The 27,758-nt window shown below is 46.5% G+C and overlaps 1 protein-coding gene across 1 annotated transcript; it reads right to left on the reverse strand.

The window, feature by feature from the left end:
- Positions 1–825: 825 nt before the first annotated feature.
- LOC123113963 (PHD finger protein ALFIN-LIKE 3) lies at positions 826–4,948 on the reverse strand. The gene is made up of 5 exons (XM_044535302.1): positions 4,757–4,948; positions 4,571–4,603; positions 4,233–4,455; positions 1,507–1,630; positions 826–1,396 (listed from the first exon to the last, which is right to left on the reverse strand). Exons 1-5 carry the CDS (start codon positions 4,869–4,871, stop codon positions 1,136–1,138), a joined length of 756 nt encoding a protein of 251 aa, XP_044391237.1. The 5' UTR covers positions 4,872–4,948; the 3' UTR covers positions 826–1,135.
- Between the last annotated feature and the right edge of the window lie 22,810 nt (positions 4,949–27,758).

A 27,758-nucleotide genomic window follows, 5' to 3' on the forward strand; every position in this document is an offset into this window, starting at 1 on the left:
CAGTCAATCGCCAAATCAGCACGTATGTAGAAGAAAACGTATATTGGATCGTAGATGACCACCTGAGACAAGTTCAGTGACGTATTTTCGGGTATTTGTAACTACAGGGACTAATGTGGCCAACGCGACGAGTATGAGGACCTGGAGTGATTTTTTTTCTCTTTCTTTTTATGATCATCATAGAAAAATAGGAATAGGGAAGCTGCTAGAGCGCGTTTTTTGTGCCAACTTCACTATACCAAATTTTTTTGGGGAGTAGGGAGCTGTTGGAGGAGAAATTAGATCTTAACCCACATTATTCTTTTCACGGGTGAGGGCAGGGCGGGTTACATGCCAAAGTTTAGGATGTTAAAATGTTTTTATTTAACTGTCAAGCAGTGCGGTTAACTATTGATGTGTGCTTGAGTGCAGGTTCCTCAAACATTAGCGAGTGCAGCGACATTTCGGTGGGGATTGCTTTATGGCGGAGCAGAACTTGGGAGTAGGGAGCAACCGTGGCTTCTTCCATGGGAGAGTTGTGCAAAGGGATATTTGTCAGACCTAGGTGTTCAATTCGTAGGAATTGAAGAAACAAGAGACTCTTAATAAAATGTTCAGATCAAAGACAAACCACCAAATAGACCTTGGTACTTGGTACAAAGAGCTCCATGGATTGTAGAAATCCTTCACTTTGGTTCATTTCTCTGAAGCTCAAACAGATGAACAGTGTCAAAGTCATAGTCCTGTGTTTAATCTACCTGATAGATTCTTTGGCCCCTGTACTTCCGCTAGGGGCCCTCAGACAGATCAAAGAAAGGCACTTCATTTTGCAAAAACACAAGCCAATCAGCAAATCGCCTACCAAGGCACAATTCAATCATCATCAGCAAACGTTGCGACGACATTGTCCACACCTGGGAATGAACACATCAAATGACAACCAAGTAAACATCTATAATGCTACCAGAGTATGAGCTAGTATGTATCAGTCTTTCACAGCACCTACGGCTAGGAGACTACCACATGGGAGAGGGAGCACAGTTTCTAGAGGAATCCACATCCGCTAGCCGCGACCTTGGGCAGAAAAGAAACATGGTGGTGTAGTTTGATCAGATGGGTCAGAGACGGCGGCTCAAGCAGACTTGCAGGCCACGGCCTACTGCCTCATTTTCTTGGAGCTGCTGCATTCAGGGCACTTGTAGTGCTTTATGTGATCCGCTTTGGCCGGGGTTATCCGCACGCATTTCCCGTGGAACCACCGCTCGCAAATGTCGCACCCGATCCAGAACTCGCTTGCGTTGTATATGCCAGTGCAGCTTCCGCAAAAGGTTTCGCTGTGTTCTTCTTCATCCTCGTCCTCGTCTTCCTCTCGAGCAACTGCCCTGGAGTTCTTTGGGCGGACATCATCAGTTCGTTGCTGCACAGAACAAATTGCAATTCAGTTCCGAGTTACGTTCGGAGATGCGCTTCGAGTTTTGGAATTTCCAACAAACATAAACTACTGCAGTGGGGGGTCAGTCAGCGTACCTTTGGCTTTGATGAGTGCCTGGATTTGCCACTGCTATCAACACCAGACCTGTCCCTGTGCTTCCTGCCAACCATACTTTCATACACATTTGGAAGATCGTTGATCATGCTGAACAAGCGCTTCCTGGCAGACACAAGGCACAGAAACGTTGGATTGGCAACAAGGTGCAGCTGAAGCTTACGCACCAACTTGATACACATACTATAAGAGCTATTCCTCCATTAAAGGGGAGAAAAATTTCTTAGGACAAAAAGCAGCCAAGAGAAAAAGAGAACACTAATAACAGAACAGCAAGAAGGAATTTGCGGAAGTACTCAAAATGGCCTTTTGAAAAGAAAAAAACATGGAACCAGTTTTCTTGTGCAATCAGTAAATAGCTACAGCTTGGCGTAAACTTGACAGCTACATGTGGCAAGAACTAAATAACAGAACACTTGACAAAGAAAACATCAAGAACAGTATAGCAAGTGCATGGAACCGGTGGATCTTCTTAGTTAGATTTCCCCCCACAATATAGGCTTCACACCACTTTCAATATAGATGAGCAGCGTGGGCCTTTATCTTTAGTGCTAACACAAGAGAACAGAGTCACGGATGGTAAATAGATTACTAGCATAGCAGGCCACCAAAATTACTGTACTAGGTATGTATACAAGGAAAAAAAACCTGTGAAGCCTTCTGAAATAATTTGTTCCAAAATAAAGCCCTCAAGTGAGCAAAAGTATGAATTTCACTATGATAGCCAAGACAAGGGTACATGAACATTCAAGTGAAAACGAAACCCTATTATAGGTAAATTGTATAACAAACAATAAAATGGGATAACTAAAGAATATCATGGTCCAATAGTGGGGATTCTCGTGGTCCAATTGTTAATTTCTAGAGATGGCGATGATGAGTGACACACTGACAAGATGTAACAGGTCCACGAAGGAGTATGGTACTAAAGTGAAGATTTTTTTTAAGTGTTTTCTTTTATCCCAGCTAGCTAAATTTTGAAGGTCAAAATTATGCACATTACAAACAACCTGAAGTTGCACAAGGTATATGAAGTACTAAGGCAGCAAACTCTCACTATAGTGTGGAGAAAAAAGGTGTAAGGTGCACAAACTAAAGACACAAGTTAGTGTAAGAAAGATTCCGGAATTATGGCTTTACCAGCATGCTTGAACAAGACATAAATTAAACAATGGGCATTGGTTGCTATTAACTCCATTTTGAGATTAAAAAAACAAATAACCTGGTTTTCATCTTTCCCGCGGGAAAAAAACTGGTTGTCATTCAGTGTATAGACTATAGAGAAACAGAATGAACTCATAATATGCTGCCCGAGAAAGGGTCCACAAAAGAGAGCAAGATGGCAAAAATAAATAGCTCTGCAATTAACATGACAGAACTTCAGGAAGGAATGGTCCCGCCACCAATATAAGAGCCTTCTTTCTTATTTTGTGAGAAGAAGAATCTTGGAATATAAGAGCCTTCTTTATTCTTTGTGAGAAGAATCTTGGAACCTTTTAGAGTTTTACTCATAAATAGATGGCACTTTGATCTTCGGTTCTACATAGCTAAGCTTAGAGCAAGTTGTGGAAATGTGACACAGTTCATCACCACAAACATAAAAATAGGCTGGACATTAAAATTCTTTAGAGCAGCCGAAGCTGGGAACTACACAGAAGCACACTGTCCTTTATTTGTGTATATATGATTTCTGAAATAAAATGAAAAAGGAATAGTTGCTTCTTACTATGCCAAACTCCACCTTTATATTTACTCAAAGCCTTTGGCAAGACGCTTTGGTCATTCAGCATGATAATACTGTAAAAGCCCTAAAACTGCAGTGTATAGCATTTGATGATGGGGTAGGTCATGATATAATTGTATGTTTCCTGTTTGCTTCGTATACACATTACATCACCGAGTAAATGCACAACTTCTTCAACTACTAGAATCCCATCGATGGAAATCAATAACTCTGCAATTAACATGGCAGGAACTTAGAAAGGAATGGCCCTGGCCCGCCATCAATATAAGACCCTTCTCCTTCTTTCTGAGGAGAATATTGGAATCTTTTGAGTTTTTACTCATAGATAGATGGCATTTTAATCTTAGTTTCTAAATAGCTAAGCTTAGAGCAAGTTGTGACAATGTGGCATAGTTAGTCACCGCAAACACAAAAATGTTCTTTATAGCAGCGGAAACTGCAAGGATGGAACTACATAGAAGCACGCAATCCTTTATTTGTGTATGTTTATGATTTCTAAAATAAAGTGAAAGGGGGCAGTTGCTTTTCATATGGCCTAACAGCTGGAAACCTATGGATTATATCGCCATCAAGCCCAGAGGGTCACAGAAAGAAAGAAACAAGTAACCGCAAGCCCAATAAAGCAAACTGAAACAAAAAGCATGACCCTCCGATACACTCAAAGCAATGAAAAGAAACAAAGAGAGGAGCACAAGATACATGTGCACATGCACACACATGCACCAACCACCAAGTGAAACAAAATAAATGGGCCATCAAATCGGTCACGCGTATCCCAACTCCCCAAGTCACCTAGCAGTCAAGCTAAAGTACTCTATCAAAAAAGGCCACATTTGATCTTGCCTAAACTGTCAATCAGGAATAGATAATTTACAATTCAAAAGCTAAAGCAAATATTTTCTCAAGCCAGGAGAAATCGAACTCGGTAAAGGAGGAGGAGGAACGGCAGCAGTCCAAAATTACCGTTCGTTTGCGGTGAGCGGCGCCCCGAAGAAGAAGGCGACGGAGAGGAGCCACGAGTCGGAGTGGACGGCGACGAGGGAGAGCCAGTCGCGGCGGTTCATGCCGTTGCGGGCGAAATTGATGCCGAGGGCCGGCTCGGGCAGCTCGGGGGGCACCTCCTCCGCCGGCAGCGACACCTCCCAGGTCCCGTCGGGGTGGCCGTAGAGGCAGAGGTTCTCCTTATCTGCGGGCAGAGAGAGACAAAACCCAGGCCGATCCAGTCAATCCCCGTCCGGATCCCACCGCCCGGCGGCAGCGGAGCCGCCCAATCCATCCATCCAATCTGGGGGGCAACTCACCTGGGTCGCAGCTGTCGAAGAAGTCGTCGACATCTGCACGGCGGCACGAGGCGCAGGAGAGAAGCGCGGTGTTAGATCTGCGGCGCGCGCGGGTGGCCCGTCAGCGCGGCGCTACGAGAGGGGCAAAGGAGATGAGGGGGGGAGGAGAAGAAAGGAAGGGGCGCGGCCGGTCGGTCGGGTACTCACCGGAGGTGAGCGCGCGGACGAGGCCGGCGCGGCGCGCGTTGAAGTCCCTGAAGATGGCCTCCACGGTGCGCGGCCTGGACGTCGCGGGGGCGGCGGGGGCCCGGGCCGTCTCCATCTCGCCGAGGCGGGGCGGCCGCCGGCGGCGGCGGCGGCGGCGAGCTCGAGGGAGGGGGGGTGGGGTGGGGGGGGGCAGCGGTTGGGCTGCGGCGTGCGTGCGGGCGTCGTCGAGTCTGACCCAAGGAAGGATTTGGATTCGGTTTTATTACACTGTGCCCGGCCGAAAGGATTGTCCTGGCGACGCGGGCGATCCCGGGGATCCGTGGTAGGTCTCTGACGCGGTGGGCCCGCGGGGGATGGTCCCACCTGGGCGTGGGAAGGCGGGTGTGCAGCGGGGTGGTCGGGAGTGTGGCGAAGACACGGGCCCGGCCGCGGTGGGCCCGTGTGGGCTGATGACCTGGCTCCGACTGGGACGGGCCGACCTGGTCCTGAGCCCGACTATCTCAGATCGCGCTTTCCAACCAACTGGCCGCGCCGACCCACAGGAGTTCGGAATCGCGACGTGACATTGCGCGCCGCTCCACGCGTCGCCTGCCGTTGGATATCGCCATCGACGGCCCTGATGAGGGCTATGGACCATATCACTTGACCACTTTCCGGAGACGAGGCTAAAACACTACTACGTACTACTCCCTCCATTCCAAAATAGATAACTCAACTTTGTACTAAGTTTAATACAAAGTTGGGTCATCTATTTTGGAACGGAGGGAGTACCAGCGAACTGTTTTCGAACAGAGTGTGCTTTCCATGCTACAGTAGATAGGGATAAGGAAGACGGTGCCACCGGCGACGCCGTCATTCCCCTCCGCCTCCGACCTTCGGCCAGGCGTCGTGAGGCGGCAGGGACGTGGTTGTCCGCCCGGTATGTATACATCTACGTAGTTTATCTAGGCTTAGTGTCCTCGCTGACGGCGTTTTGATGGAGTGAAGGACGCCGGCGGTGGGAATATGTGTCTCACGGGGCGGTCTTGACTCCTACTCGTCGGTGGTTTACCCTGCGTCGACGAGGGGCTCATAGATTTTGGGCTTTTGGAGTGGCATGGGATCGTTTCTTCAACGGGGCGTTGTGGTGACGATGAGTAGCTCGTGTTGGCCGGTAATGGCGACTGTCGTGCGCTTGTGTAAGAATGAAGGGGTCCGGCCGAGCTCTGGTTGGTGGAGTGGCTTAGTCCATGGATTCCGTGCGAGAGGTGATTATTCTACGAACATGCCCTTGGACACTAGTAATCTTTTTACAATCGTTCTCTTGTGTTAGAGCATGTCCAACTGCTCTCGTTCACTAAAATAATTGGCATTTACAGAAAGTTGGGGCAAGAATCTCTCCAACAGTTGTTGTAAAGTGGCCATTACGATCCCGTAAAAAAGGCATCCCCTCCCACGGGTTTATGGAAAGTTTCGCAAAGTTATTGCCACTTTACTGGAATGATCGGAGAGGCTTTCTCCCCCCCGCCAACTTTCCATCAATGATGCCGCCGCCGGTACGACGCCTCGCACCGCCCGTCGTCACGTATGTCATTGACTAGTGGGTTCTAGGCAATTATCTATTTTTGTTTAACAAAAATAAAATAAAATTGGATTTAGGGGGGAAAGAAGTTTAGGAGAACTGACAAAAATCACTAGACAACTTCCCCTAACTTTCGCGTGAAGGCAAAAACAAAAAATTGTTTTATAGGGAAATTTATAAGGGGGTTGTTGGAGTTGCTCTTAACACTAAAGATAAAGGCTGACTCTGGGCATCTATATATGGTATGGTAAGCATTGTCAATTACGCTTTGTGTACTAACCCATGATCTTCGTGAGAATTCTTTGTGGGGTTAGGTTGTGGTGTGCAAGTTCAAGTGAAGCATCACGAAGATATCAAATGCTTGCAGCTTGTCGTCCATTGTGGTGACAATGGACTTGTGAAGATGTGCGGAAGAGAGGCTCACCCATAGTGGAGTATGGGGGAGCAATCAACTAGTCTTCATCGAGCCAACGCAATCAAGAAAGGTGGTCCAACTTGAGGGAGTCAAGATCGTCATCATCTAGCTCAAGTGGACCATGTGCAAGGCAAAGGTTTGCCCTTGATAGGTTTTCTATTTTACCGATCTCATGGTAGTTGTGGGAGACCGGGTTATAGGATCGATTAACGTACTATCAAGGGGGGCTCTCGATGAGTAGCTTGATCGTATCGTTCGTAGAGAGCTCAAACCATTGCATCCTTGCATCATCTTTATTGGTTCTTGTTTGGTTCTTCTCCTTGTGAGATTTGGAGCTTATGGTCATTTTTATGACAAGCTCGAGTTCATCGAAAACGGAGTTCACATGCATCTTCTATGATGTTTTTGATGTTGGAGGTTATGTCGGTTCTTCTCTGTTGGAGTGTTCACTCCTCTATTTCTTAGGCATACCTCCCCTGCCTCTTCTTACAGCGGTTTTGATGCTACTCGTTGTCATGTATCCAACAAGCTTGAGTTTGCTCAATTCGGAGCTCATTCGCAGAAGTTATGGCAGTTCTGGTTTTCCTTGGAGTATACTTGTTTTCATGGAAGTGGCATAAGGATGGCGCCAGCGGTAGTACCGCTGGGCCAGAGCGGCAGTACCGCTTATCGCCACAAGCGGTAGTACCGTTGTCCCACAGTGGTAGTACCGCCCATGGCCATAAGCGGTAGTACGGCTCCGGTTCCGCGCTGGTACTGCCTCGACCCGAGACGTGGTTTTCTCATGTCGGGTTCAGCGACAGTAGTAGTGGCTGTAGGAGCGGTAGTACCGCCCGTGAGCGGTAGTACCGCCCGTGAGCGGTAGTACCTTTGGGGGGAGCGGTAGTACCGCTTATATGCGGTACTACCGCCCCAAGGTTCATGTTTTGTTACTCGTTTTCCTTGCTTCTTCCGCCCTAGCGGTAGTACCGCTCGTGTGCGGGCTGAGCACAGAACGGTTGGATTTTTCCCCTTCTATATAAGGGGGTCTTCTTCCCCAATGAACCTTATCCTTTGAGCTCGTGTTCTTCCCCCATTGTTGACCTTCTTCGAGCTTGCTAACTCTCAATCCCTCCATGGATTCTTGCTAGTTTTGGGGGGAAAAGAGAGAGGAGATCTAGATCCACATTTCCACCAATCACTTTCTCCTCTATGTGAGGGGAACCCTTTGGATCTAGATCTTGGAGTTCTTTGTGTTCTCTTCTTCGTTCTTCCTCTCATTTTCCTCCCTAGCATTAGTTGCTTTAGTGGGATTTGGGAGAGAAGGACTTGGGCACTTCGTGTGCCCTTGCCATTGCATTTGGTGCATCGGTTTGAGTTCTCCACGGTGATACGTGGAAGTGAAGTTTGAGAAGCTTATTACTCTTGGGTGTTTGGGCACCCTAGAGCTTGTTCCTCTTGGGTGCCTTGGCGCCCTAGACGGTTGGTGGTGTTCGGAGCTCAATCATTGTGGTGTAAAGCTCCGGGCAAGCGTCGGGGTCTCCAATTAGGTTGTGGAGATCGCCCCGAGCAATTTGACGGGTACCGGTGACCGCCCCCAAGGGTTGCCAAAGTGTATGGGTTCGGTGACCGCCCCCAAGGGTTGCCATTTGTACAGGTTCGGTGACCGCTGAGGGAGTCCTGGACTAGGGGGTGTCCGGATAGCCGAACTATCATCATCGGCCAGACTCCAAGACTATGAAGATACAAGATTGAAGACTTCGTCCCATGTCCGGATGGGACTTTCCTTGGCGAGGAAGGCAAGCTTGGCGATACAGATATGTAGATCTCCTACCATTGTAACCGACTCTGTGTAACCCTAGCCCTCTCCGGTGTCTATATAAACCGGATGGTTTTAGTCCGTAGGACAACGACAATAACAACAATCATACCATAGGCTAGCTTCTAGGGTTTAGCCTCCTTGATCTCGTGGTAGATCTACTCTTGTAATACCCACATCATCAATATCAATCAAGCAGGACGTAGGGTTTTACCTCCATCAAGAGGGCCCGAACCTGGGTAAAACATCGTGTCCCTTGTCTCCTGTTACCATCCGCCTAGACGCACAGTTCGGGACCCCCTACCCGAGATCCGCCGGTTTTGACACCGACATTGGTGCTTTCATTGAGAGTTCCTCTGTGTCATCACCAATAGGCTCGATGGCTCCTTCGATCATCAACAATGACGCGGTCCAGGGTGAGACTTTTCTCCCCGGACAGATCTTCGTATTCGGCGGCTTTGCACTGCGGGCCAATTCGTTTGGCCATCTAGAGCATATTGAAAGCTACGCCCCTGGCCGTCAGGTCAGATTTGGAAGTCTGAACTTCACGGTTGACATCCGCGGAGACTTGATCTTCAACGGATTCGAGCCACAACCGAGCGCGCCGCACTGTCATGATGGGCATGATTTAGCTCTGCTGCCGGACAGTGCTCTGGAGGCCGCACACGAGTCCGCTCCGACCCTCGATTCAGAGCCGGCTGTGCAGATCGAGGACGAGTGGTTAGACACCGCCTCGAGGGCTGCAACCTCTACGGCGATAGAGCCGAATACTGACTTTGTCCCTTTTGAAGCTCGTGACTCCCAGGTGCCGGACCCCTTGCCGGACTCCGAACCTCCCGCGCCCCCTCTAATCGAATCCGATTGGGCGTCGATCATGGAGTTCACTGCTGCGGACATCTTTCAACACTCACCTTTTGGAGACATCCTGAGTTCGCTAAAACATCTCTCGTTATCAGGAGAGCCCTGGCCGGACTACGGTCAGGACGGTTGGGATGCGGACGATGAAATTCAAGGCCCACCCACCACCCACTTAGTAGCCACTGTCGACGAATTAACCGACATGCTAGACTTCGACTCCGAAGACATCGACGACGATGCCGGAGACGATCAAGAACCAGCGCCTGTTGGGCACTGGAAAACCACCTCAACTCACGACGTATACATGGTGGATACACCAAAAGGAAGCGATAACGAGGAACAACGGGACGCGGCGAAGGATAATTCCCCCAAAAACAACAAAAACGGCGACGCAAGCGCCGCCCGAAGTCCCGCCTCGATAACAACGGCACCCACACTGACCCAGCCGTAGAGCAGGGCGAACCAGTGGACGAGCAACCCATTCCCGGCGAAAACAATAGTCCAGACGATCTCACGCCGGACACATCACCGGAGCATAAGAACCTTCACAGAAGGCTCGTCGCCACTCCAAGGAGTTTGAAGAAGCAAAAGCGGAAGCTCAAAACGGCGAAAGACGTACTCAGAATGAGATGGAGCAAAGTACTCAAGACCGTAGATAAATACGACGATAGTCACCACGCAAAGAGCTACCCGAAGCGCAAACTGTTGCCCGAATTTGACGAGGAGGCCGTAGAGCCCCCACAGTCAAAAAAAAAGAGGCCGCCTGGCCGGATAGACGACCAGATAACAGGCTAAGAGCGGCAAGCGGCGCCGCACATAATCTGGCACACTTACCAAATAAGGATCCTAGCAAAAAGGATGGCCCAGTCAAGTCCATCTATGGGCCAAAAAAGAAGGCTCCAGGGGGCAACACAACCCGCTGAGTGTTCGAAGATAACGGCACACCTAAATACAGGGGCGCCGCACACCCACTATGCTTCACCGACGAGGTACTGGATCATGAATTTCCAGCAGGATTCAAGCCCGTAAACATAGAGGCATATGACGGAACAACAGACCCCGGAGTCTGGATTGAGGATTATATCCTACACATACATATGGCTAGAGGAGACGATCTCCACGCCATAAAATACCTACCCCTCAAGCTCAAAGGGCCAGCTCGGCATTGGCTCAAAAGCCTCCCAGAAAATACCATTGGAAGTTGGGAAGAGCTTGAGGATGCGTTTCGAGCAAATTTTCAGGGAACTTATGTCCGCCCTCCGGACGCAGACGATTTAAGTCACATAACTCAACAGCCCAGGGAGTCAGCACGCAAATTCTGGAACAGGTTCCTCACCAAAAAGAACCAAATAGTCGACTGTCCGGACGCCGAAGCCTTAGCAGCCTTTAAACATAACGTCCGAGACGAATGGCTCGCCAGACACCTCGGCCAGGAAAAACCTAGAACAATGGCCGCACTAACAAGCCTCATGACCCGCTTTTGCGCGGGGGAAGATAGCTGGCTAGCAAGATGCAGCACCAGCGACCCGAGTACATCCGAGGTCAGGGATGGAAATGGGAAATCACGACGCAGAAAAGATCAGCGCAGGAATAAGGAAAGCGGCCCAAACAGCACGACGGTCAACGCCGGATTCAAAAGCTCTCGGCCGAACAACAAAACAATGCCCCTTAAGGACAACAGTGACGAGCTATCCAACCTAAACAAAATCATGGATAGGATATGTCAAATCCACAGTACCCCCGGGAAGCCTGCAAACCATACCCACAGAGATTGTTGGGTCTTCAAGCAGTCCGGCCGACTTAACGCCGAACACAAGGGGCTCGACACACCAAGTGAAGACGATGACGAATCCCACAAGCAACAGACCGGAGCACAGAAGACTTTCCCACTAGAGGTCAAAACAGTGAACTCACTTCATGTGATAAATTGTGCGGAAGCGATATAAACATGCTATACCAGGACACCATCCGCAAAATGGGGATAGACCCTACCAAAATTCGCCATAGCAACACTTCCTTCAAAGGAGTGGCACCAGGCCCTTATGCCAAGTGTACAGGCTCTGTACTACTAAAAGTTGTGTTTGGTTCACCCGACAAATTCCGTCGCGAAAAGCTAATCTTCCATATCGCCCCATTCAAAAGTGGCCATCAAGCACTACTGGGACGCGAAGCTTTCGCCCGCTTTAACGCAATACCGCATTTACGCGTCTCTTACACTCAAAATGCCCGGTCCACGCGGCATCATCCCATTAAAGGGAAACTCCGAGTGTTCCTCGACCACGGAAAACGTGAGACTGCCTTGACAGCCGCACATTAATCCAACCTTGTTGATCAAAGCCCCTAAAAACAGGTCATTTAGACCTCGGACATGGTTAGGCGAGTCCGACATAAATAAACAAGGGGCTTCCCAGCCGCATACCTCTTTACAAGGGGCTGCACGTATAAACAATGAGAGCCAATAAAGCTCAATCTTTCCAAATCATACTCTGTTTTAAATACATCTTTCGCACGATATTTTTTCCAAACTAAGTTCTTCTCTTTTATAGATGAATCACGTGCTACACCCGTCCAGGATACAGCACAACGGAGACACAGGCGCAGACGTGCAGCAGGGACCCGTTACAAGGATTCTTTTCAGATTAAGACCCTGCGTAAACCTTTCTTACTGTCTCTTTTGTTACTCATCCCCCGGTTTCCTACCATAACCGAGGAGGAGGCTGGCGTTTTGGCATCGACCGCGTCAGAAGTTTTCGCCTGTGCCTGGACATTAGGGGCTTAGGGCACTATTCTGCCCGTTATCATAAAGTCCGAATACCTTAGGGAGTGTTCGGCGTCTCGAGTTAGGCCTTATATGCATCAGCTCCGAATCATGTCTTTGGTCAAATGTTGGGTTTGCCCGGCTCCTGTGTTTTGCTGCCTTACATTCTGCTCCATCGGCTAACGCGGCACCAGGAGAACTACTGCGATTGTGCCCCGGTTCGGCCGGGCGAGCACCTCAGTAGAGAAAGCCGAAAACTGACTGTCATGATACAGCGAGAGACTGGTTAACCACTCGATCGACTATTGGAATGTTTAGAATTCCTCCGCTTTGACGAAGGACCGCTTCCCGGTCAGGCACACACGCGCCCCGAGTTCGGAGAGCGCGGTGCCTCTAGGGGCTATATCGTAGCCCCACCATCGAGCTCCTATGGCTAAGTGAAAGTGATAAAGCATTATAGTCCGGTTGCCTAGTTTGCTATGCTATCACCTCCTTCAAAGGACCAAGACGTTGGATTAAGTGTGAAAATGCACTTTTTTTTGCAAACACCCCCGCACTATGTGCGTGGGGGCTGAAGCCAAAGACTGCCATCTTTCAGGTTATAAATACATATACATTAACGGCCGCACAAGAGATATTTCAATACTTGAACGCACAAGTATAAAAAGTCGTTATATTATAAATATGATCTCACAAATCATACACGTCATTTGAACATGACATTTTTCGAGCACTGCGACTCTATTAAACGAGCGCCCTGCAGGACTTCCTCAAAATAGTGCTCGGTGGGTAATCGGCTCTCGTCCGAACCCCGGGACGCAACATCGATGGAATTCATCTCCACCCAGTATGTCTTAACACGGGCAAGAGCCATCCGTGCACCCTCTATGCAGGCCGACTGCTTCATGTCGCCTTGATATGCGGCACCGCCCCAAGGAATTGCTGCAATAAACCAAAATAACTCTTCGGCTTGGGCCTTTCCAGCCACAGATGAGCCACCACATCCGTCATGGCTAGTCCGGACAATCTATTTAGCTCAGCCCACTCAGCTAACTGATCGGTCAACGGCAGTGGACACTCCGGACTATGGAATTGAGACCAAACCAGCTCTTCCATTTCATGATCCTTCTGACTTCGGAGGTGCCGAACTGCGTCCGCCGCACTCGCCGCCAAATCCAGATAAGAATCCTCCGCACTCCACAACTGGCCCAACTGAGCATACTTCGGATCCGTGAATTTCCTATGCAACAGAAAGGGCTTTCCAGCCACAATGTCTCCGGCCTGACGCAGTTCCTCCTTTATAGCCCGCATTGCAGAACGAGCATCCTTGGCTTCGGCGGTGGCCTTCTTCAGGCCCTCTTGCTCCGCTTGGCTAACATCATAGCGGTCGGTAGTATCTTTTAATTTCACGGCCATTACGGCCATTTCCTCCCTGCTTCGGCAGTGAGCAGCCTTCTCGGCTTTTAGCTCCTCCGCTGCCTTCAAGGCAGCCGCATCACTTTTTCTGGCTTGGTCCTTGGCTCGAGCAAGCTCCGCCCGAAGGTCTTCCACAGCAGCGGCACCATCTGCATCAAGCATACATGTTGTAAGGAGTGGGTGTCAGCTCCCTTACCAGGTGACCGCGGAAACACCACTTACCTTGCGACTCGTCAAGTCGTTTATTGACCAGCGTGATGTCCGCATCCGCAACGTCGAGTTGCCGCTTCAGTTCGGCAACTCTATCAATCCGGCTGGCCACCGAATGCTCCGCCACCTGCATAGGAAAGGCGACATTTCATAACTGAGGTTATGATCCTCGGCACGCTGTCGCTTTCGACAACATACCGAGTCTCAGGGGCTACTATCTATACAGGGCGCACCCTATGTGCAACATTGTCAAAAGGTATGTCATTTTTTTGCGTACCTCAAACCCCGTCAGTAAACTTCCGACGGCCTCATGTAACCCGCTTTCGGCAGATGAGATCCTTTCAATCACCGCACTCATTAATGCGCGGTGATCTTTTGAGAGAGACGCCCTCTCGAGCAAACCCTGCAGCTCCACCGGCCGCACTCCAGTGGATGCCGAACTCCCAGGCCCCGCCGGACTCGGGGAGACCCTCCGTGACGACACCTCAGGGTCGTCCGCCCCGCCTGATGGGACGGCAAATGGAGGCGTTTCGCTCTCCATCATCTCCGGACGAAGGTCCCCCGAGGATGAGCTCTGCTGGGAAGGGCTGAGATCCAAACTACAAGGTAAAAACTTCGGTTATCCTTAGAAATAAAATAGGGATGCCCTTTATTATAAAAAATTCCCTTTTTTCTACTTACAGCTCGTTGGAGGGCTAATTCCTTTGGGGTGACTGTACGGCCAGGACTCCTCCTGGCACAGGACCTTCCGGTGCAGATTTCTTTCCCCGCTTCGAGGCTTTGGCCTCCGGGTTTTCGGAAGCGGTCCTCTTCTCCCCCTGGAGGGAGGGATTCTTGATTCCCCCCTTACTGAGAGCCTCCTTAACAGAGGTGGTAGTTTCCCTGTTCCCCCCTTCGCCTTCCTCCGAAGGCGCAACCTCCAACATTTTGATTAACACGGGATCCGGCGTGGTCTCAGGGAGGGGGGCCGGACACCGTATCCGTTTTTCTTGCGCTATCCACTCCTGTTCAAGGGATAGCTGGTTAAAAGGCCAATCCATGATAAATAAATGGATGATATGTCCAGTCACAGGGCTACTTACTTGAGTATCCGGGCGATTGCAGCTTAGGCCAGCGTCCTCGGTCAAGTCCGGACACACTTCTTGTGATCCGAAGAATAGTTTGTACATCTCCACGGGTTTTGTACCCATAAAGTGTTGGAGAGCTCGTGGTCCCTCCGGATTGAATTCCCACAGACGGAGGGGGTGACGTTTGCAGGGCAGAAGACGCCGAATCAGCATAACCTGCATCACTATGACCAGATTGATCTCCCTCTCTTGGAGATCTCGAATCCGGCCCTGTAATAGGGGTACGTCCTTGGACGGCCCCCCAGTCGAACCCTTTGTTGACCCACGATGTCAGCCGTGGTGGAGGGCCTGGGCGAAAGGCGGGCAGCGGCCTCTGCCTGCTGCCCCTGGGAGCGGTGATATAGAACCACTCCTGTTGCCACAAACCGAGCTCCTCCTGAAAAGAGCCCTCGGGCCATGGAGCATCGGCCCTCTTGCTTATAATCGCCCCGCCGCACTCTGCCTGACGCCCCTCAATCATCTTCGGCTCCACATTGAAGGTTTTGAGCCACAAACCAAAGTGAGGGGTAGTGCGGAGGAAGGCTTCGTAGACAACAATAAATGATGAGATATGGAGGATAGACTCTGGAGCCAGGTCGTGGAATTCCAGCCCATAGTAAAACAGGAGCCCCCTCACGAAGGGATCCATCGGGAAGCCTAAACCCCGACGGAGGTGAGGCACGAACACAACACTCTCGCCAGGCTCAGGGGTAGGAATGACTTGCCCTTGGGCAGGCAACCTATGCGAAATCTCGTAGGTTAAGTACCTGGCGTCCCTAAGCTTTAGCACGTCCTCTTCCGTGACGGAGGAGGGCATCCACCGGCCCTGAAGGTCAGAGCCGGACATTGTCGAAGGTCCGAAGTACCCGAATCTGGAGCCCTGGGTGTTGGAACTCGGGGCGAGGGGCGGATTCGATTGAGGATTGAAGAAAAGGAACGTGCCTTGGTCTCATTATAAAGGGGGAGAATACCAAGAGCCGTCTCCGTGACCGTTTAGAACTCGCCTTCGATGGAGGGGGCGTGGCAACGGGCGCGGTTGGGTTACCCACGCCCGTATTGATGAGAATCCCGGAATAAGGGGAACACGATCTCTGCTTCGACAAGACGTGCCAAGGAAACCGCTTCGCTAAACGCGCTGAGGCGGTATAATAAAAACGCTTCGAGTAAAGGCTTGGTTGTAGTGTGACGTCATGCCACGAAATACGTCAGTAGATTGAACTTGTGTAAGTATTATTCTCTCTACGGTGGAATGTGGAATTAATTTTGCAGAGCCGAACACTATCCTGGTGTTCACAATCTTCTACAAATTATTCGGAGAAGGAACCCGCCTTGCAATGCCGAAGACAATATGCGCGCCGGACTCGTCGTCATTGAAGCCTGGTTCAGGGGCTACTGAGGGAGTCCAGGACTAGGGGGTGTCCGGATAGCCGAACTATCATCATCGGCCGGACTCCAAGACTATGAAGATACAAGATTGAAGACTTTGTCCCATGTCCGGATGGGACTTTCCTTGGCGTGGAAGGCAAGCTTGGCGATATGGATATGTAGATCTCCTACCATTGTAACCGACTCTGTGTAACCCTAACCCTCTCTGGTGTCTATATAAACCGGATGGTTTTAGTCCGTAGGACAACGACAATAACAACAATCATACCATAGGCTAGCTTCTAGGGTCTAGCCTCCTTGATCTCGTGGTAGATCTACTCTTGTAATACCCACATCATCAATATCAATCAAGCAGGATGTAGGGTTTTACCTCCATCAAGAGGGCCCGAACCTGGGTAAAACATCGTGTCCCTTGTCTCCTGTTACCATCCGCCTAGACGCACAGTTTGGGACCCCCTACCCGAGATCCGCCGGTTTTGACACCGACAACCGCCCTCAAGGGTCCCTTAGTGGAATCACGGCATCTTGCTTTGTGCGAGGGTGTGAGGAGATTACGGTGGCCCTAGTGGCTTCTTGGGGAGCATTGTGCCTCCACACCGCTCCAAACAGAGATTAGCATCCGCAAGGGTGTGAACTTCGGGATACATCGTCGTCTCCGCGTGCCTCGGTTATCTCTTACCCGAGCCCTTTACTTATGCACTTTACTTTGTGATAGCCATATTGTTTCTTGTCATATATCTTGCTATCACTTAGTTGTTTATCTTGCTTAGCATAAGTTGTTGGTGCACATAGGTGAGCCTAGTTGTTGTAGGTTTTGTGCTTGACAAATTAAACGTTAGGTTTATTCCGCATTTGTTCAAGCCTCAACTGTAATTATTTTAAAGCGCCTATTCACCCCCCTCTAGGCGACATCCTCGATCTTTCATCTGCAGCACCAAAACAGGTTCAGTCTTGATGTTGCCCGTTGGGTCAACTAGTGGGAGATCCTCACAAGGAACTGCTGAAGGGCCAATATGCTTTTTGAGCTGACTAATGTGAAAGACTGGATGAATGTTGGCAGAAGCAGGTAGTTGCAGGTGATAAGCAACATTACCCACTCGATGTAGCATTCAAAATGGGTCGTAGAATTTGCTCTGCAGCTTGATGTGTGAGCGAATTCCAAAGGCATTCAAGCGGTAAGGTTGCATCTTCAATTATACCATATCACCCACTTCCAAGACACGTTCTGAGCGCTTGCGATCTGCATATTTCTTAATCCTTGCTTGAGCTTTCTGTAGGTTTTGCTTGACTTCTTCCAGAAAATGTTATCTGTCATTCAAGAACTGGTGAGCTTCAGACCCAGGCGGAGCAGACAAGGACAGTTCACTGATCTGTGGAGATTTGTACCCATAGAGGACCTCAAACGGAGTTTTCTGGAGAGATGCATGAAAGGATGTGTTGTACCAGTATTCGGCCATCGATAAGTGCTGCATCCAATTCTTGGGGTGAGTAGAAGTCATGCATCTGAGGTAGTTCTCGATGCACTGGTTCACTCGTTCCGTTTGGCCATCAGATTGGGGATGGTATGCTGAGCTTTAACGGAGCTTGATTTTCATGCTCCGGAAGATGTCACACTAGGTGTGTCTGGTGAATATTCGGTCTCTGTCAGATATAATTGCTAACGGAGGACCATGGAGTTTGATGGTATTGTCGATGAAGGCCTGGGCTACAGTTTTCACATTGAAGGGGTGAGCCAGAGGAATGAAGTGAGCAAATTTAGATAGTCTGTCCACTACCACCACAATCACTTCCTTTCCTTGTGATTAAGGAAGGCCTTCGACGAAATCCATACTGGTATGGGTCCACACCATATCAGGTATGTGCAGTGGGTCTAACAGTCCAGGGTAAGCACAAGTTTCACCTTTGTTTTTCTGGCAAACAGGGCATTCAACCACAAATTTGTCAACTTCAGATTTTAACCCTCGCCAATAAAAGATCTGCTTGATTCTGTGATAAGTTGCTTTCATGCCTGAGTGACCTCCTAAGGCAGACGAATGTAAGGCGACTAGCAGTTTTTGTTTGATTTCAGGCACATTACCCACAAGAACTCTACCCTTGTGCCTAATAATGCCAGCATGGTAACTGTCATGGTCAATTGCATTATTGGGGACCAGGAGAAGTTTTTCCAATAATTCCTTGCTCTTGGCATCCTTGAGGTAGGACTGTTCCACTTCTTTGGTCCACTTGGGGGTGACAGATGTGATAGCATTGAGTTGAAACATTCTGGATAGTGCATCTGCAACAATATTGTCCTTTCCCTTTTTATACTCCAAGGTATAGTCAAATTCCAAGAGTTTTAGCAGTAACTTGTGTTGCATGGCAGTATTCATCTTTTGGTCTCTCATGAACTTAAGACTTTGGTGGTCAGTCCTTATGATGAGCTTGTTACCCAGGAAGTAGTGCCTCCATTTTTTTAAAGCTTGAACAATTGCCAAGGCTTCTTTTTCATATGTGGATAGGGCATCATTCTTGGGATAGAGGGCAGTGTTGTAGAAAGCAATAACTCTGTTGTTCTACATTAAGGCTGCTCCTAAACTAGAGCCAGATGCATCAGTTTCCAAAGTAAAAGGGAGTGAAAAGTTTGGGAGGGCCAAAACTGGGGTTGTGGACATGGCTGTTTTCAGATCAGCAAAAGCCTTGTCTTTTTGGGCAGTCCAAAGGAAATTATCCTTTTTAAGGAGATCATGCAGAGGCCTGGCAATGAGTCCAAAGTGTTGGATGAACCTCCTGTAGTATCCACACAGGCCCAGAAAACCCCTCAATTGAGTTACTGTCGTTGGTGTAGGCCAGTTAACTACAACAGCAATTTTTGCAGGATCTGTGGCTACTCCCTTTTCTGTGATGATATGCCCCAGGTACTCCACCTGTTGGATAACAAAGACACATTTGGACAACTTGACAACTAGCTAATGTTGTTGGAGGAGTTGTAGAGCCAGTCTCACATGCTTGATGTGATCTTTCAGGGTTTTGCTAAAGATGAGAATATCATCAAAGAAGACCAATATGAACTTGCGAAGGTAAGGACCAAATACATGGTTCATTAAGGCCTGGAAAGTTCCTAGAGCATTAGCTAGCCCAAATGGCATAACTAAAAATTCATAGTGCCCACAATAGGTAGTGAATGCTATTTTGTGGATGTCATTTTCCTTCATTCTGACCTGATGGTACCCTGATTTGAGATCTAATTTGGTGAAGTACTTGGCTCCATGCAGTTCATCAAGCAAATCCTCAATAATGGGTATTGGGAATTTGTTCTTGACTGTGTGGTCATTGAGATGTCTATAATCTAGACATAGTCTCCATGTGGCATTCTTTTTTCTCACTAGTATGGCAGGAGCAGCAAAGGCACTCTGACTGGCTCTAATAAACCTTGCTTTAAGCAGTTTTTGTATTTGAGCTTCCATTTCATCTTTTTCCTTGTGTGGCACTCCGTATGGTTTCCTGCTAGGAGGAACAGTGTTGGGTTTCAGAGGGATTTCATGGTCACAATCTCTGGAAGGGGGCAGTTCAGTTGGTTCTACAAATACTGTTGGAAATTCCTCCACTAATTACTGCATTTCTTCAGGCATGGATTGTGGGGGAAGTGGTTCAGGTTTCTTGATATCTCTGATCAAGTGCAGAACATAGCCAGTTGCTCCTTTTTTAAGTAACTTCATGAGCTCAGCAGAGTCAATTTCTGTAGTTTCATCTAGTTTGTCACAGACTGGTAAGGTAACAGCAGTGGTTACCTTGTGAATAGTGATTCTCCTGTTGATGTGGTCCAAAGTTGTGGGATTATGTGCAGCCAGCCAATCACAACCTAGTACAATATCATGCCCTGGAATGTCCAGAATTCTGAAAGAATGAGTAAAAGGTTGTGTTGCAATAGTGAATTCAGTTGGAGGTATATAAGCTCCTGACCACAATCTGCCTCCTCCTGCAACTGCTACTGGTCTGGACTTGTCTTTTAGAATTGTGTAAGATGTTTGCAATGCAAAGTGTATGTTCATGAAGGTTGAGTTGCTGCAAGTGTCAACCAAAGCTACAACTATTTTTCCACCAATTTTAACTAGGACAGACATTGTTTTAGCTCCATCTGGATTTAAAGCTTGTTGGGATATTTGCATGCATTTGTCATCCTCTTTAGCAGCTTCTTCTCGTTCTTCTTCAGATACTGAATCTGGATCATCAGTGTTTTCTGTGGGTTCTTCTCCTATTAGCACATTTATGACAGGAGCTTGCTTACATTTATGCCCATGAAACCAATTATCTCCACATCTCCAACACTTTCCTGGTTCTCTAGCTCTTTGTGTATGCCCTGTTTGTTTTTCCACCACCTTGCTTTCAGTATGGTTTGACTTGTAAGCATTGTAAGGAGATTTGGTAGTGGTTTGGGCATTCTGGTAGTGTGATTTCCTTGGTGGAGCAGATTGTTCCATGTCAATTGCCAACCAGTATGCTTCTGTCAAAGTGGGAGGTCTCAGGGGTCTCAACTAAAACTTGATTGCAGATCTCATACCATTGACATAGCATTTGACAAACCACTCTCCAGATAGAGCAGGGTTGTCCTATTGCATTTCTGCCATGAGGTCTTCAAAGAGATCTGTGTACTCATTGATGCTTAAGTTTTCTTGTTTCAGTGAGTTAAATCTCTCTGTGAGATCATAGGAACTGGTGGGAGAAAATCTGTGTAATACTTGTACACAGAGTTGAGGCCAAGTGATTTGCTTTTTTAGGATTCCTAACCTTCTCAGCCAATTATCAGCTCTGCCCACCATATACATTTGTGCCAGAGGTACTTTGTAATCATTTGGAGCTCCAGCCATTTGAAAGTACTTATCAGCTTGTCTGATCCATCCACTGGGATTTTCACCACCAAACCTGGGAAAATTCATTTTGGTCCCTTGGTAATAGATTTCAGGAATTGGGTTCTCATCTCTTTCTCGTAGGATTTGTTTTATTCTGCCCACGCATGCGTAGCATCTTGTTGTGGCACAGGAGGGAACAAAGAAGTCCTGGCTGTTTTCATTTGTCCAGTGGGACTTGGACCTTCAGATAACATCTCTTGCACACTTGGTCTAGTGAAACCTGGAGGAGCAGATCTCTGTCCAGTGTTTATAGGAGGCAGTCGTTGACCAACCATCATCGTGATTTGTCTTGTTTTCTCTTGTTCTTCTAGCAGTCTTCTACGCGACTCTTCTATAGCTGGCCTTGAACTCAATTCACCTTGATCTTTGCCCAGATCTGCTGGCTATTTGGAAGTACTTGGTGCAATCTCGATTGTTGGTTCAGGACTTGTGTTGTTTGTGCATACCACTGGAGGAATTGATGTTGAGGGTTCGTTGGTGCTCATGGTTTTGAGGATATCAGTGATTGCAGACAACTGTTGACTAAAGGCTGTGACTGCTGTTTGCATACTGCCGATAACCTTGTTCATGCTGTCTTGCTTGGAGTTGATAGTCAACACATCTTGCCTGAGCAGCTCCATATCTTCCTTTTATTCTGTTGTTTCTTCATGATTCGCAGCTAAATCCGCTTTCATGGCTAATAGATCTGCTAGCTCTGCTTCGTCCACGCTTGCCTTCGATCGCCCCATCGTAGCTCAAGAACTCAGAGAGGAATTTTACTTCCAGTGACTTGGTAACCCGATCTGAGGCTTCAAGTCTGCCGTCGCCGAATCTGCCGCCGCCGATGTAACACCACCCGTGAATCACCCAAGAATTTTACTGCTCGACGCAAGGTGCTCGAGTAACCCGGTGATGCTCGTGAGTTGTCGCCGAATTTAGTCTACCGCCATCATCGCCGCTGCCAACGCCATCGGAATCGGGAGGGAGGGAAGGGAAAAAAATTCTGGTGGATCTCAGCCCTCGAATTGCCAAGGAAGGACTGTGCTCTAGATACCAATTGTCATGCCCAAGGTGGGGATTCAGGGCAGATTTGGGGCAGACGGAATTCGATCTAGGGTTCGTGGCGATTTAGGAACAGGATATGCTATGAATATTCCCCTTTCGGATATATGATTGTATTAGGTATAATGTTCTAAGATAAGTCTCGAGAGAATGGAATGGTTTATAGACGCAGCGTGTCGGCTCTTATATAGCCCGGCAACACGTGAAACGGTACAGTAAAGGAAACACACAAAACTCTACAGAACGACGAGTAACACGAGCCGTTAGATCTTCACGAAGCGGTACGCTGAGCGCTGTTGGATAACTGAAGAATTAGATGTTGTCTTGCAGTCTGACACCTGGTCAGTTCCCATTGTTGCTCTCCCTTTCCCCCGTGAGTTTTGCTTCGATTTTGATCGCGTAGGTTTCAGATCTAGAGTTCTAGCAGTCGTTTTGTTGTTGTTGGGTGTGGATCCTGTTGGTTTTTGATGATTATTAGCGGTTGGTCGGTGAGGTTGGTTGTTAGCCAATGCTCATCTATGGAGTTCACGCCGGATCCCCTCTGTTGAGGTCATTTTGCTCGTGAAATCCCCTCTGTTGGTGTCAGTTTGCTGCAGAATCCCCCCTTACGAGTCCCATGCGCTCGCTTCAGTTCGCCGCGGATCCCTTGTGTTGGGTGTTAGTTTTTAGGTTTTTAGGGTTTGATCTTCTCGTTGTTGATGTTTAGCGTTAGCTGTGTTAGTCATCTGGCTACTCCATGTATTGGTATTGTAATACCACCCATTTTTTACAACACTCAAACCCATGAATTTACACTGTAACCCCCAGTTTTTTTGCCATGCTTTTGTATTGTTGTATTTTCATCTCTAGTTTGTCTCTGATTGTCATTGTATCACCATCTTAGTCTGTATTTCCCCTTAGTTTCAGAGTTGTACTTTATGCATGATGAATTCAGTAATGTATATCTAAAGTTCACTGTAGTCTGTTTGACTTGCATTTTTGTGTGGTTGAATGACTATAACTGTGCTAATGGTGTTGGACTGTAAGTCACCAGAGTTTTACAATGTTTTTTTGATTGGGGACTGTAATTATGACTGTAATCACCAGAGTTTTTGCATGACCTACAATGTAATTATCCAGAGTTTTACTCTTTGAAAGACTGTAATTAAGTTTTTATGTTTGAGGACTGTAATTTTCATAATTTTACCAGAGTTTTACACTGTAATTCCATAGAGTTTTACACTGTAAGTTGTGTGTTTGAGTTATATATTTGCACTGTAATTATACTGTATTTTGTATGTTTGAGATCTGTAATTTTAGTTTGTTGTAGATCATCCGGCTTTTAGACTATATTTTTGTAGAGGATTACACTGTATTTTGTATGTTTGAGGACTGTAATATGTTGTAGGGATTATAGTGTATTTTCTGGAGTTTTACAGTGTAATTATCCGGCTTAGAGTGCAAATTGGCAGAGTTATTACACTGTAGGACTGTAATTTTTGGTAGGGATTACAGTGTATTTTCATGCAGCTTTACAATGTAATTAACCATAGGGTTACAGTGTAGATCAGCAGAGTTTTGCACTGTAATTCTGTGTGGGTGAGGACTGTAATTCATGGTAGGGATGACAATGTTTTTTCATGGAGCTTTACAGTGTAATTAACCATAGGGTTACAGTGTAGATTGGCAGAGTTTTACACTGTAATTTGTGTGGGCGAGGACTGTAATTCTTGTTTGGGATTACATTGTATTTTCCTATACTTTTACTGTGTAATTAGTCATAGGGTTTACACTGTAAATCAGCAGAGTTTTACACTGCAATTTTGTGTGGGTGAGGACTGTAATTTTTGGTATGGATTATAGTGTATTTTCCTATACCTTTACCGTGTAATTAGTCATAGGGTTTACACTGTAAATCAGCAGAGTTTTACACTGTAATTTTGTGTGGGTGAGGACTGTTATTTTTGGTATGGATTACATCATGGAGCTTTACAGTGTAATTAACCACAGGGTTACAGTGTAAATCGGCAAAGTTTTACACTGTAAATTGTGTGGGTGAGGAATGTAATCCGCGGTAGGGATTTCAGTGTATTTTGTGTGGGTTAGGACTGTAATTGTTGCGTAAATCCCATAGAGTAGTTTTCACTTTAACTTGTGTGGTTGAGGTCTGTAATATATCGGCTAGTGCTTGCTTCTGTTTCATTTGTCTAATGATTTTTGCCTTTTGTATTTTTAGGTCTGGTTCGATGGGGAGGCTGCGGAAAGTATCTCACAAGGATGTACCCCCTAGTCTCTTCTCTTGAGAGTGATGGTTCTCTAAATGATCCTTTTGTTCCTAATGATTTTGTAGCTGATGGTTCTCATCCTATGTCCTTGGTATTTATTTCTTTTGCTTCCCTAGTTTTAATTATTATTATTTTTCTTTTCAAATTTCATTTAATTTATGTGTATATTGCCTTTGACAGGAAATATCTAGTGATGATGGAGGGCTTGACAAAGCTCTCTTTGACTTCTATATGGATCATGTATGTGTATTTTATTTGTGTTGTTTTTGAGTTTATGTGTTGTTATTTCTGATGGCTTATAATTTTCTTGCTGATTATTGGTTGTCTTTCTATTTTTTTCAGAAAGTGAAATGTTTGAAGAGGAAGTTATCAAGTGCTGGAAGAAGAAATGTGGTTAGTATTCTTTTTGAAGCACTTTATCTTATCTTTCTCTATTGGTTGCTAAATTTTCTGCAATGAAGTCCATTTTTTGTAATGCACTTGTCCTTTTGTTTTTGTAGAGGATGAAGCGGTCTTCTAATTTCCCCATTTGTTCTACTTTCACTAGATATTCTGGGAAGTTTTTCTCTGGTGTTGTCGATGGTTTGCGCCCAAAGTATAAAAATGTCATTGAGGATTATGGTATGGATTGTCTTCTTAGTTTTGTGAGGACCGAGGTCCCTCTTAGGCTTGTGAAGTGACTCGCATCCAAATTTGATGTCCCTTCCTCCGAATTTCAGTTAAAAAGAAAATTTATCCCTCCGACCAAGTATGACATACATGGTATACTTGACCTCCTAGTAGATGGCGAGGCCCTAGTTTGTGATCCGGAGTCTGGCCATGATTTTATCCTCTCTCATTTCAATCTTACTAGTATTCCTCTAGTGTCCTTTTTCGCAAACAAGCTTAAGTCTCTTGAAATTGAATTGCCTGATGAGGATGTCTTCATTTGTTTCATGATTGTTTCTTTGTCCTCATTTCTTTCTCCAAACTCTAGCCTTAGTCCTAGCCCAAAGTATCTCCATATATTCAGGGATTGTCGGTTGGTCTGTAGCTATGATCTATCTTAGTTTGTTTATGAGTGGCTTTTGAGTAGCATCAAAAAATTTAAGGACTCCTCTAAAGTTGCTTCCAAGAGATCAGTGACGTTTGGTGGTTGTCACTATGCTTTTGCTGTAAGTTTGCTTTCTTTTTGACCTTATATTTTCTTGCTTTTATATATTTTCTTTTTGCTAATCTTCTATTGTTTATCTTTATTTCTAGGTTTCCTACCTAGACCACCTTAATTTTGGTCTTCACTCAATTTCTGATGTGAAACCTTGAATTCTTGCATGGAGAGATAACAAAGTGAAAAACCACCGCGCGCTCCCGACCTCCACACAAAGGATGACAATAAAAAAATAAATCATGCTCCGACTTCATCACATAACGGTTCAGCATAAGTGCATGCTACGGGAATTACAAACTTTAATACAAGTATTTCTACCAATCCACAATTACTCACTAGCATGACTCTAATATCACCATCTTTATATCTCAAAACAAATGCAAGGAATCAAACTTCTCATATTATTCAATGCTCTTTATATGCAAGTTTTTATTATATCCCTCTTGGATGCCCATCATAATAGGACTAAATTCATAACCTAAGCAAATTACCATGTTGTTTAAGACTCTCAAAATAATATAAGTGAAGCAAGAGAGTTCAACAGTTTTAATAAAATAAAACCACCGACATTCTCTAAAAAGATATAAGTGAAGCATTAGAGCAAACTGCCTAGCTCAAAAGATATAAGTGAAGCACACAGAGTATTCTAATAAATTCACGATTAAAGTGTGTCCCTCTCAAAAGGTGTGTACATCAAGTATGATTGTGGCAAACTAAAAAGAAAAGACTCATATCATACAAGACGCTCCAAGCAAAACACATATCTTGTGGTGAATAAAAATATAGCCTCAAGTAAATTTTACCGATGGACTGAAGATGAAAGAGGGGATGCCATCCGGGACATCCCCAAGCTTAGATGCTTGGTTCTCCTTGAATATTATCTTACGGTGCCTTGGGAATCCCCAAGCTTAGGCTCTTGACACTCCTTATTCCATAGTCCATCAAATCTTTACCCAAAACTTGAAAACTTCACAACACAAAACTCAACAGAAAACTCATAAGCTCCATTAGTATAATAAAGCAAATCACCACTTTTAGGAACTGTTGTGAACTCATTCTAAATTTATAATGGTGTTATATCTACCATATTCCAACTTATCCATGGTTCATACCCCCCGATACTACCCATAGATTCATCAAAATAAGCAAAGAACACAATAAAAAAGAATTTATCTAAAACAAAACAGTCTGTAGAAATCTGAAACTTCATATACTTATGTTACTCCAAAAATTCTCAAAAATTAGAAAAATCTAGGCAATTTTTATATCAATTTTGTGTAAAAAAATTCAGAACCAGATCACGCTCCTGTGAACTATCAAGATTCTTCTACTGGACGCAGAAGTTTTTATTTTTTAGCAAATCAAATCAACTATCACCATAGACCATCCTGTAGGATCGAAAGTATGTCTAGAGGGGGGTGGGGTGATTAGACTACTTGACCAAGTAAAAATCTAGCCTTTTCCCAATTTTAGTTCTTGGCAGATTTTAGCAACTTAGCACAAGTCAAGCAATCAACCTACAAATGCAATTCTAAGAGTATAGCAGCGGAATGTAAAACAATTGCATTTGAAGGTAAAGGGAGGAGTTTGAGGAAGCAAACACAATGTTGACACAGAGATTTTTTATCCGTGGTTCAGATAGGTGGTGCCATCGTACATCCACGTTGATGGAGACTTCAACCCACGAAGGGTAATGGTTGCGCGAGTCCACGGAGGGCTCCACCCACGAAGGGTCCACAAAGAAGCAACCTTGTCTATCCCACCATGGCCGTCGCCCATGAAGGACTTGCCTCACTCGGGTAGATCTTCACGAAGTAGGCGATCTCCTTGCCCTTACAAACTCCTTGGTTCAACTCCACAATCTTGACGGAGGCTCCCAAGTGATACCTAACCAATCTAGGAGACACCACTCTCCAAGAGATAACAAATGGTGTGTTGATGATGACTCCTTGCTCTTGTGCTTCAAATGATAGTCTCCCTAGCACTCAACTCTCTCTCATAGGATTGGATTTGGTGGAAAGATGATTTGAATGGAAAGCAACTTGGGGAAGGCTAGAGATCAAGATTTATGTGGTTGGAATGGAATATCTTGACCTCAACACAAGTGTAGGTGGTTCTCTCTAAGAAAATGTATGTTGGAAGTGTAGGCATGTTCT

The sequence above is a fragment of the Triticum aestivum genome, chromosome 5B (assembly GCF_018294505.1).
Source record: "Triticum aestivum cultivar Chinese Spring chromosome 5B, IWGSC CS RefSeq v2.1, whole genome shotgun sequence".
Taxonomy (NCBI): domain Eukaryota; kingdom Viridiplantae; phylum Streptophyta; class Magnoliopsida; order Poales; family Poaceae; genus Triticum; species Triticum aestivum.

What these genes read in the sequence shown, in the direction of transcription:
- LOC123113963 (XM_044535302.1), bottom strand. Translation starts at nt 4,871, where the DNA reads ATGGAGACGGCCCGGGCCCCCGCCGCCCCCGCGACGTCCAGGCCGCGC. An exon ending in CCGCTCACCGCAAACGAACG is followed by an intron (nt 1,631 to 4,232) that starts GTAATTTTGGAC and finishes TGTGTCTGCCAG; the next exon opens with GAAGCGCTTGTTCAGCATGA. An exon ending in GGCACTCATCAAAGCCAAAG is followed by an intron (nt 1,397 to 1,506) that starts GTACGCTGACTG and finishes TGTTCTGTGCAG; the next exon opens with CAACGAACTGATGATGTCCG.